This window comes from Branchiostoma floridae, chromosome 2 (genome assembly GCF_000003815.2).
Source record: "Branchiostoma floridae strain S238N-H82 chromosome 2, Bfl_VNyyK, whole genome shotgun sequence".
Taxonomy (NCBI): domain Eukaryota; kingdom Metazoa; phylum Chordata; class Leptocardii; order Amphioxiformes; family Branchiostomatidae; genus Branchiostoma; species Branchiostoma floridae.
In genome coordinates, this window is record NC_049980.1 from 34062709 (window position 1) to 34074892 (window position 12184).

The 12184-nt window shown below is 43.5% G+C and overlaps 1 protein-coding gene across 1 annotated transcript; it reads left to right on the plus strand.

Annotated features, from left to right (window-relative positions):
* The first annotated feature begins 4187 nt into the window (after positions 1 to 4187).
* On the plus strand, positions 4188 to 10848 carry LOC118410438. Its single transcript, XM_035812162.1, has 6 exons — positions 4188 to 4357; positions 7001 to 7057; positions 8370 to 8468; positions 9096 to 9227; positions 9717 to 9829; positions 10605 to 10848. Exons 1-5 carry the CDS (start codon positions 4196 to 4198, stop codon positions 9825 to 9827), a joined length of 561 nt encoding a protein of 186 aa, XP_035668055.1. The 5' UTR covers positions 4188 to 4195; the 3' UTR covers positions 9828 to 9829; positions 10605 to 10848.
* The last annotated feature ends 1336 nt before the right edge of the window (positions 10849 to 12184 follow it).

The window sequence follows — 12184 nt, forward strand, 5'->3', positions numbered from 1 at the left end:
AAAAATTTGACAGCTAAGCAATCTAAAGAAACCCATAGGGATTCATTCATGTTGACATATTGATCATGGAATATGTTTGTGTCCATCAACTATACCTAACCTGTTCTATATTATTTCTTTCAGCTCTACAAGGCGACAACGACAACAGTCACAAGAAATTAATAGTTGAACTTGGACGGCAATCAGATTGATAGTAACCGTAGCTTTACAATGCATCACAATCTATCACCTCAACGAAACGGAAGTCAATGCACATGTAGTCAGGCTTGACTCTATAGTTCCAGGAATTTTGTCAGCATGCAAACAATTTATTATACGGTCAACAGAATTACAAAAGAAATGTTTTGCTTGAATGTATTACCAAGTGTCATTGTTATAGAAGTAAATCCAAAGTTATAAGAATGACGCATCTTTGCCATGTTCTGCCAGGTTTTTACATTCTCTGTGTTTGTGTCTTGAGATATGGTAAAAGTATATATGATGTGTATGTTGATGAAATAAAAGGTATAGGCAATTGTGTGGATCGTTTTTTTTAAATGAGTAGTCTTTAAAATGTGGACAGTCATGGCCATTTCTGCTTTCTACAAACATCTTGCAGATAAAAATTGTTTCAAATCAGATTTAGTAAATTCAAAACACGACTGTGTTCACAGGTGAAACAAAAAAACGTATGTACTTCAAACATTAAAGCTTTAATATAGTGTTCCTATTTCTCTCAAAGAACACCAAAAGAGCGATTGAGAGTTAAAAATATAAATCTCAATTTGCCAGAATTTGCAAAAACAGAAAAACGTACTTAATGCATTGATTATGACAGTGTTTTTTTGTGTGCTGAAAGAAGCAAATTGCACGAAACAGTAATGTGACGGTAAAATACCAAGCAACAAAGGCCATTTCTGTTCCGACAAAAGACCAAACAGGCAAAGGCTACCTCAAAACCAATTCCCTAGGGAATGCATTCGTGCAATTTTTGGAATATTTTCAAAGCGATCGTAATACTGTAGAATGCCTCCGCCCCTGAGGCGTCGCCAAAAACCTTCCTGAGGACATCGATGGAGCTATGAAGGTATAGCCTAGCGGATATGGCTAGCATTGCAGCATGACGGTTTCTTTGTCCATCGTCTGTGATGACAGAAAGGATCATGGCCAATGTTTCACCACTGCGGATCTATATAAAACAAAAATCAAACGTGAATGTGTCAATGACAATTTGTTGTGTCATCCAAGTCTTTTTCATAAGACAAATAAAGAAAGCAAAATATATAGATTGCGTTTTTATTGTCCGTAACCTAATATCTAGTACAGGTGTTACATGCAGAGTATATTGATATATATACTCCCTACTCATGGTATGTAGTTGCCCTTTGACCTATAATCGTCAACCACCCACGTGTATACGTCACACTACGTCATCCCGTGTGTATGTGCGTAGGCCCACACCAGCAGGACGGTTATGACAACATCGCGGTTCGGCTGGAACACCTGATCATTACCCTCCCTCTAACCGCATGACTATGGCAGCAGAACTCACCATAAATGTCGTCCTTTCTTCCCTTTGATATGATGTAAATAAAGACGCACACGAACAACAAAGGGGGTGCAGTGCATGCTCTTTTATGCATACCCTAAACAGCTGTAGCTGTTTTAATTCTACGCACTTCGTAGCTGGACCGATCAAATTCCATCTATTACTGTTATCGACGCATTCTACGTAACGGCCTGAACATATACGTCGTAGGTTCGGAAACTGAGAGGATATTCCTGGGATAGACATTATTACTAGTACTTTATCCTGCAATATTCATCTGTCTTAAATTCGTGCCTGCGCTCGGTTCAACCAAAGTCTATATGACATTCTATGGCAGAATGGCGGAAAGCCCTCCAATCCAGGGGGGGGAACGGGGCGTAACCGGAAGACACCCCGCCCCCTTTTTGAATTTTTTGTGGGGGGTTAAAGCTAAGGACCCAACCCCCCGTACGGGCAAATACGGGCTGTTTACGGGCCAAAAGGGGGGCAATTTTTTGGGATCCGAAAGGGGTCAGTACCCCCCCCGTAGGAATTTGTAGGGGGTCCGGGGGATTTTGGGGCCCCCAGACCCCCCGAAGAGCTTTACGGGCAGGCAAAACTTTGTGTGCCATCGGGGGGGGGATTTGCCCCAACCCCAGGCCCCCCCCCCCCCCCCCCCGTACGTGCGACGCGCCTGCCCTGTACAGCCTGAACGTTTTCAGAAATACGCAGACGTGGCCTCCCCCCCAAAAACGTACGGACAAATTGCACGTACGGCGGTTTGTGCCCTCAGCTTAACAGTACACCCCATGTAGACCCCCATTAAAGCTTCATGTGGACATGGACTTTTTCAATCATGCAGCCTACTCACTCACTCACACACAACAATGTCATAGAAAACTTTGTCACACTTCCAATGCCCCAAGAATCAAAAGGTTCTTGGTTCGAATCCCTGTCAGGCCCATGGATTCGAACCAAGAACCTTTAGATTCTACATCAACAGACGCAATCGCGAGATCATCTGGCCATCCTTTCGATACATCCTTTGTATCTCAAAGTGTACTCAACTTAAACATACATGAGTGGAGTCACGTCACCAGATGACACTCTGCGCACACTGATGTTTTATTCAAACCTTCCTGACGACCACTGGCGGACATGCGCAGTTAGCCTCTTCGGCAGGCTTACAGACCTTCAGGCTGTTAAAGAACAGAACAATCAGAAAACAGCATGTACATAAAATAAATTTAAGTAGACCAAAAGCTTTTTTGAGGGCCTGCAGAGGCAGTGGGTTGTTATCCACTGTGTCTTGGGGATGACATTTGAAGGTGGAGCCCATCCCTCTCCTTCCACCGCCTTTTACCTCTCCAACCGAAGTCAGGTACCTATTTTTACACCTGGATGGAGAAAGTAAATTCATGTAGAGCACGTTCGAAAGTACACAACGCTTGTGCCATGTAAGGGGATTGGGACCCAGGACCTCTGGGTTCGCGGCCAAACACACTGACCATTACACCACCACGACGCCAATACTTCCAATGCTCCAAGCATCCTATGCAACACTCACGATTTACACTATGTGTTATCTATGTTACGAAGACTTCGACTTTGACTTTCTTTGGATCCACATTAATCCACGATTCGGATCGTTCAGTGTAATATAACCAGCTGCTGCCGCGCCGCGTGCCTGCGAAGCTGGTGTGTTACGCCGAATGGCGGTTATACCGGCTATATAGATACAGATACAGATACAGATTAAGCCTGACTTTACTTTCCTTAGTTTGACATTACTTAACTTTACATCGCATTGCTTTACTTAGGTTGACATTTCTGTGAGCTATTCTCCATATGGCCCTATACATGAATCACATTGATACAATACTCACGCCATAACAAACAAACAAACAAACAAGGAAACACACCAAATAGATACAATACCTCGAGCTCCCCTCGGCAGGCTGAATACAGGTTCAGAAACTTGAACTATGCGGCTCCAGATGTCTTAATAAGGGATGACTGTGGTGCGATAGATGTCGGTTCGCTGAGGAATGAGTCCACTCTAGCTACTTATTACAATACCTCCTCTTCGACAGGCGCCCAAACCGTTGAATTATATATCAAGGTGCGTAAGCTACCGTGCGTATTACAGTTGTCCTGAGGAGACCGACCCGCTGTGACGTACTGAAGACACGCATTGATCAGGAGACTGTTGGATTGTCTTGTCGTCACCAGAGGTCCTTTGGTCTCGGCAGTGACTGCATTCTTTAAGGAATTCAATACACCTTCCTGGCTGTACTGTAACATCAAGACAGGTACGACATTTTGACATCAGTTCTAAGTCGTCTCGTATGAGCTATTGGCATTGATTGAAGTCTTCTTTTGTCTTTATTTGCAAACATAAGATGAAGACGATGGTTTCATAGCGTATTCATGTTTCCAAAATCTTATCGAGTTGCTTTAGTTATTGCTATTTGCCGTATCCCCTTTAGCTGGACGTCTAACCTTTATCGACGTATGTAAATTTAGGGTTTAGATAGATTTATAGATGTTTATTTGCAAGTTCATGCCCGGAGGCAAATTGCAAGTACATGGTATATAAACGTATGATATATACAAGTGACAATGAACAGTGATAAGCATTATTGTGAAAAGAGGCTAGATAAATGTTTTCTTGCAGGAGAGTTTAATATGGACTCCGAGACGCCGTGGTGTTTCGGAGGGAAGTGCACCATCAAGGTCTCGGCGGTACAGGTCATCCTCGGGCTGGCGTGCGCCTCGGCCGGAGTCGCCGGGATCTTCTGGGACGCCTGGTACAAGGAGATCGGATACGGGATATGGTCGGGGATACTGGTGCGTATATAACGGGATATGGGCGGGGATACTGGTGCGTATATAACGGGTTATGGTCGGGGATACTGGTGCGTATATAACGGGATATGGTCGGGGATACTGGTGCGTATATAACGGGATATGGTCGGGGATACTGGTGCGTATATAACGGGATATGGTCGGGGATACTGGTGCGTATATAACGGGATATGGGCAGGGATACTGGTAAGTATATAACGGGATATGGACAGGGATACTGGTACGTATATAACGGGATATGGGCTGGGATACTGGTGTGTATATAACGGGATATGGGCAGGGATACTGGTGCGTATATAACGGGATATGGGCTGGGATACTGGTGTGTATATAACGGGATGTGGTCGGGGATACTGGTGCGTATATAACGGGATATGGGCAGGGATACTGGTGCGTATATAACGGGATATGGGCTGGGATACTGGTGTGTATATAACGGGATGTGGTCGGGGATACTGGTGCGTATATAACGGGATATGGGCAGGGATACTGGTGCGTATATAACGGTATATGGTCGGGGATACTGGTGCGTATATAACGGGATATGGTCCGGGATACTGGTGCGTATATAACGGGATGTGGTCGGGGATACTGGTGCGTATATAACGGGATATGGCCTGGGATACTGGTGTGTATATATGGGATATGGTCGGGGATACTGGTGCGTATATAACGGGATATGGTCGGGGATACTGGTGCGTATATAACGGGATATGGTCGGGGATACTGGTAAGTATATAACGGGATATGGTCGGGGATACTGGTACGTATATAACGGTATTTGGGCAGGGATACTGGTGCGTATATAACGGGATATGGGCAGGGATACCGGTGCGTATATAACGGGATATGGGCAGACATACTGGTGCGTATATGACGGGATATGGGCAGGCATACTGGTGCGTATATCACTACTGGTCCGTATATAACGGTATATGGGCAGGGATACTGGTGCGTATATAACGGGATATGGGCAGGGATACTGGTGCGTATATAACGGGATATGGGCAGGGATATTGGTGCGTATATAACGGGATATGGTCGGGGATACTGGTACGTATATAACGGTATTTGGGCAGGGATACTGGTGCGTATAAAACGTGATATACAGCGATACTGGTGCGTATATACCACTACTGGTACATATATAACGTAATATGGGCAGGGATAGTGGTGCGTATATACCACTACTGGTACATATATAACGTAATATGGTCGGGGATACTGGTCCGTATATAACGGTATATGGGCAAGCATACTGGTGCGTATATCACTACTGGTCCGTATATAATGGGTTATGGGTATGGATACCAGTGCGTATACAGAACTACCGTATACTGATGCCTATATACACTACTAGTCGGAATATAAAGGGACATGGGCAAGGATACTGATGCGTATATACCACTATTAGTAGCTGGTCCGTATATAACGTAGGCCTGGTACGAGGAATTCGGATACCTGATACGGGCAGGAATACTGGTGCGTATACACCACTACCGTAGATGGGCAGGGATCATATGATGCGTATATACACTACTGGTACGTATATAACGGCATTGGAGCTGGAATAGTGGTTCGTATATAGCACTACTGGTCCGTGTGACAAATCTCCAAATAAGTAGACGTTTGCTCGGGGGTGGTTTTCATCTTATATTAAAAACATCTCTTTCAAGCGATGTGTGTTGTACGGCAGGTTTTGTTTCTATTTTACATTTAGGCCAAAGAAAGCACTGGTAATAAAGTAATGGCAGAGTGAGTGAGAGAAAATTGCACGCAAATCAAAGCAGCATTCTGAGTAGTACACTTTTAAAATAAAGTACGCAATGTCCTTGGGACGTGCGTTAGTCCACAAGGGCAATCACAATAGAACCACGTAGGGCGAACATGGAAATGATTTTAATCTTTACATAATTGATAGGCCCGGTATCCGCACGGTCATGACTTGTTGAATAGCTTATTGTTAAGGTTCATTACCAAACAGGCTAAGCTAGGGTTAAAGGTCATGTTCGGGGTTCATAACGGAAGGCGCTGATCTCCAAGCAGATGTATGGTGGCTACCACTGTGTCGAAACGAACAGGAAGAAACAGAAACGAACGCGGTTTAGAGACTTCCCATCCTCACCTCTATCGTGACATCAATGAAAAACGACCTGCAGGCCGATTTGAGCTTCTCGTGAATGGACAAAAGTTCAAACAAACATTTCGCAGCGGTAGAAATCGACCAGAGTTGATTGTTTCTGCTGTTAATGATGCGAAACAAAATTACGGACCACTAGTGCTATATATACGTACCAGTATACGTACGTAATAGATTTTTATGACACCATGGATTGACTTCTGAAAACGCTTTTGGGTTAGAGTGGAGGCTTGTACTGTATTAGTGACGGGTATGCTTCTGTAGGTGTACCCTAAATTCGCCACTTTTATTATAAGACTCAGAGTGTGCAAAATACCGTTTAAAACGTATTTCCAGGCATTGAATTTTATTCACCCAGCAGTGGATATGTATGTACAATAAAGGTCTTCATTCATACATTACTGTGGGTACAGGTATGAACTGGTGTTCTCTGCTCTTTGGTAATACTGAAATGTCAAACTCTGTTTGTTTGTTTCCATCTGTAGTTCATTATGACCGGTTCTACTGGAATTCACGCCGCCAAGGACTGGAAAAAGCTTTGGGTAAGCCATGTCAGATTTGTCTCGTTACATGATGAACAGCATATACTGAAGGCAAGTTGCTGGGTTAACACTCAATCAATGAGTTTTGGCTTCAGTGGTCTGTACCTTAAATAGCCTGGATCCCAGACTTTTCCATGGGCCTACACAGGCCAGCACCTCGGCTCCAGGGTCAATATTCCCACATGGAACTTTTCCCATCCGTTCCTGAGTTAAACTTTGTGCCAGACTGTTTCCAGGACATAGGTCGTCTCCTCGGCTCCAGGGCCAAAATACTACCATGGACATTTTACACCACCCCTCTCTAACAGAGTTTGTTTGTTTGACCTTTATTTATTCATGGCAAGCTCAAATCGGCCTACAAGCCGCTTTTCATAGAGGTCACGAGGTAAGGGTCAGATAGAATATAACAAAGATGAAAATTTCATTATTTAAGTCCCAATCAATACTATGACAGTAAGGGTTATGCCTCTTTCTGTCTCATCTCAGCCGGATTGTATCCAAGAGTGTAACTCAGGGAGGGGGGGTGATGAAATTTCCCTGGGGGGATGTTAGCCTTAGAGCCGAGAAGCTGCCATATGTGGGCCCTTGAAACAGCCCGGCATCCAGGCTACACTCTTTAGAGTAACAAGGGTAAAATCCACGATGAGTTTGGCAATTTCACATCAAGACCATCAACCCATCTCAGTGTTAATTCATTGCGGGATGTCATTCGGAGCTATTGATGGACCTTTTAGCCGCTGAAGGTCAAAGCTGCCGAGAAAGAAAGCAGGCGGGATGACTGTCCCACAGGAGTCTTAAAATGGCGAACACTGACCTTTGAAGGGTAGATGACCTTTATACGATAAACGCTTGATCAATAGACCCAAGGTCAGGTTGTTGTCCTTTATTAGCTCATCATCTGTCATCAAGTTGGTTCTTTAAATAGCACAGATTTGATCAATAGGTTCTCGGAATCACCCGCTCCTCCTTATTATTAATTTTTTTGGGGGTTGGGGGCTGTTTTATTCTAAAAATTTAGATAAACATGCATTTCTCTAGTTTATTTAACTATCTATCTATCTATTATGTTTTTTTTTCACAAAAATGGACGTAATGGTGAAACAGTTGTTCCTTGTCAAACTGTCTTTCATCATCACACTTTTTAAGAGACGTGAAATATATCTTGATGTTTCCAGTTCGCCAGTTTGTTTGTTTGCTTATTTCGATCTCCATTAGATTTTACTTGTGAGCTTTTTGTTTACAGATCCTTTGTTTCCGGATGATTGATTGGCTTATTCATTTGTTGTTTGTTTGTTTGTTTGTTTGTTTACAGATCATGTGTTTCCTGGTGACCAGCGCCGCCTCCGCTCTGGTGGCGACTTTCGTGGTCCTGCCGCTCGCCTTCATGGCCATCCAGATAGACAAGCCTGACGTAAGGGTTCTATAGAGATAGACAAGCCTGACGTAAGGGTTCTATAGAGATAGACAAGCCTGACGTAAGGGTTCTATAGAGATAGACAAGCCTGACGTAAGGGTTTGTCCTAACGTGTTTCTATGACAAACAGCCACCCGTTTCTTTTAGACATATTTAGAAATACATTGCTTATCAACTGTTGTTCTAATCACATTCTGTGTGCAGTAGTGGTGACTACTTCGGTGATTTCCACATCCCATTTAATTGGTGTCTTAAAGTTGTAAGGCGAACAATTTGACAAGCACGATTGGACGTAAACGCAAACGGAAACAAGATGGCACGTACATGACATCAAATTCCAAGCCCCAGTGATGATTCCGACGAAAGCGATATGATTTTGACATAAGTCCAGCCTGTAAGTAATTCCTGTATGTGGTCTGGGTTCAAAGAGGTGCGTTTTTGACCAGCTGTAATCAAGCCGTAAACGTTAGACAGGGCTAGCCCTTTGTAAAAGCTAGTTGGGCAGTCCTGGCTGTGCGTACCGAACACCCAAACCAATAAATAAATAAAAGGAAACTTGAGTGGCCTAAGTTGAAAACGATGCACGGATGATAGATAGTTTGATTTTCCCGTCCTCTTCCCCAGCCCAACCGGCTCGCCGTGGACGGCATCCTGTTCGCCTCTGCCCTGCTGCAGGGGCTCCTGTCCGGCGCCACCTTCTTCATGGCGTTCTGCGGCTGCTGCACGGCCAAGGGCAGGAAGAGGGTGAGATATCCGGTACGTCACCTGAGAACCCACACATCACACAACCCACACATCACAGAACCCACACATCACATAACCCACACTTACAGAACCCACACATGGCGTTCTGCGGCTGCTGCACGGCCAAGGGCAGGAAGAGGATGAGATATCCGGTACGTCACATGAGAATACACACATTACAGATCGTCTTGCACTGTGTCAAAAAAGAAGGCGAACCCAATACGTTAGAGTTCAGAGTAGACTTAACAAGACCATTCCCATTAAAGCTGCTGGAAAGAAGTTGTACCGGTACATACGTACAGTAGCGTGTACAACTCCTCGCTTCTTGTAGGACAGCTGTACGTCGTAAGAACATGTAAGAGAGGTTAGAGCTTATGATATATAGTTTATCGAATATCGAATAATCGCAGAAGGATTATCAGAGTTTTCGTGTTACTCAAATATCGAAAACTAGGGAATTTATCTTGAAGCAAAAATACATTTCTTGTTTCTCCATCTCAGCGTCAAACACCTGCAGTTGGCGTCATGAACGCAGGGGACTCCCTAGCGACCGTGACCGTGACGAACAGCCCTTACCTGCACCACTCCCCTGCCCACGGTACTTTTGCTTAAAGGTACTCGATGTAAGATTAGGAAGAAGTCTCGAGTTTTCTGGTCGTTTCCGTACATGGTAAATCGAATCCATCCATCTGCATTGTACATGCAATGAATCGTCTTACGAGAGGGACGTCAAACGGGGGTCCCGTGCTCGAGGAGGTGCCTCGACCACGTTAAACAGCCTCATTACTCATAATTTGTGTACCTACTCACTGGCAAAATTCACAAGATGATTATCATTATCATAATATGTGTTGAGTGAATATGTGTGGCCGTTCACCATGTGTTGTGCAGAGACTTGTAGAAAACTTTATTTGTTTTCGCCACTCCAACGTTACTAGTATTTATTCGTACCTTACAAAAGTAAGGGAAACTTGGTGTGGATAATATCTATATTGCGTTGTTTTAATTGGGGGAAGTATGGAATTTTTTATGCAAATGTATTAGAATTGTCTGTAAATATGTAAAAAAAAAACATGAAGAATATTTTCTGTTTTGCCTCCAAATCCTACATTAAGCAAGTTTAAAGGTCATTGCGATTTTTCAAGAACTGCTTCTGTCAAACCCGGTAGCATTGAGACTTTAGTATTTCAGTCAGAAACTCTAGTTCACTGTGGCTATTGACGTACTCTCCAAGTAGAGGTTAGGCTCCGGCCGCGAGACATCATGCAATAAAACAGTACAAAATAAAGTCCGATAAAAAGGCCTAAAAGTGTCAAGAAAACAGCCAGAGCCTTACCTCTGCTTGGAGAGTACTATTGACGAGCTTATTGACCGTTTCCCATTTTCCAGGTCCGCCTCCATCGTACGATGACGTCATGAGAGCGTCACCTCGGGGAGACCGTCATTGGTTGTTCATTCGGACAACAGCAAGAATAGCGAGCTGAAATGTCTAGTTAATTCTGTCTGTATCTCTATCTCGTGATATTTGCGTAACACACCGACTTCTAGATCTGTATCTGTATCTGTGTAGCCGGTATAACGTCCCTTCGGCGTAACACACCAGCTTCTGTATCTGTATCTATATAGCCGGTATAACCGCCCTTCGGCGTAACACACCAGCTTCTGTATCTGTATCTATATAGCCGGTATAACCGCCCTTCGGCGTAACACACCAGCTTCTGTATCTGTATCTATATAGCCGGTATAACCACCCTTCGGCGTAACACACCAGCTTCTGTATCTGTTTCTATATAACCGGTATAACCGCCCTTCGGCGTAACACACCAGCTTCTGTATCTATATATAGTAGAAGTCAGTTAACTGCACAACGGATTAACGCACACTTTTGTTAACTGCACGGAATCACCAAATCCCAAACCGGTGCGGTCCAGCTGGATAACTTCGCATTATTGCACCAAACCGGTAATTGCACGAAATTCACTGGCAATAGGCCGTGCAATTAAGTGGCTTCTACTGTAGTCGGTCTTTGTATCTGTAATTAGCCGGTAAAACCTCCCTTTTGGCTCGCTCTATAAGATTGTGGAGTGCATAGATACAAGTCGACTTCGTCAGAAAGGTAGTCAAACGTAAAAGTCGAAGGAGAAACAGCTGGGAAGAGCGAAAACTCAAAATCGTAGAGCCATGCAAGTAAAGTTCGTAATAGTTATCACCCCTTAGATGTACATTATACAATCTGGCAGGCATCGACGTACCCTTCCACAAGATAGATTATGTAAATTTTGTAACTCATGAAGATGGAATACATTTCTTACTAGATTGTGCACTGTATGAAAACGAGCTCTGCTAAAATCAATTCAGCTTGACAAGAGAGGTGACGTTAATACAGTATCAAAGCAGGCCACTTTCAAGTACTTGATGTCATACACAAATGTTATGGATGCTATGTTATGTGATGGACGAAGTATGTAATTATGACGCCATGTGTTTTGAAAAGAGACAAGATACTCTACATTTGTAGAGTGTTTAGTATTATGTTATTTAATATTAACGTTGTTGTTATTGTTTTCTCTCATATTCATGACACCGTGAATGGTCTGCTATCTATTTACCCCTTGGGAATGAATGTGCAATAAAGATTATCATAAGATCAATTGTTGTATGTCCACACGTTGTACATGTTCATAGTACAGCTTTACCATTCCGATATAGTTGTCATGTGATTGCTTAGGCAGTACATATACTCGTCTCTTGAGACGGACAGGACCGAGGAAGATGGTTGTCATACATCATTACATTTTGCAGGTGGACATGAACTGTGTAGAAGCACCATCTAACGCCCCTTTCCATCATTGCATCCACAAATGTCCATGTTTAACAAATAGCAGCGAAAAGACTAGTCAACATAACATTATGATTCTTAAAGTAAAAAAAAATGCGCCGTGTATAATCGTAGTTACTGTTGAGTTCAA

Bases quoted from the DNA above. Each gene is read 5' to 3' on its own strand.
- LOC118410438 (XM_035812162.1), top strand. From the start codon at position 4,196: ATGGACTCCGAGACGCCGTGGTGTTTCGGAGGGAAGTGCACCATCAAG. The intron at 4,358-7,000 runs GTGCGTATATAA...TTCCATCTGTAG, and splicing joins GGATATGGTCGGGGATACTG to TTCATTATGACCGGTTCTAC. The intron at 7,058-8,369 runs GTAAGCCATGTC...GTTTGTTTACAG, and splicing joins AGGACTGGAAAAAGCTTTGG to ATCATGTGTTTCCTGGTGAC.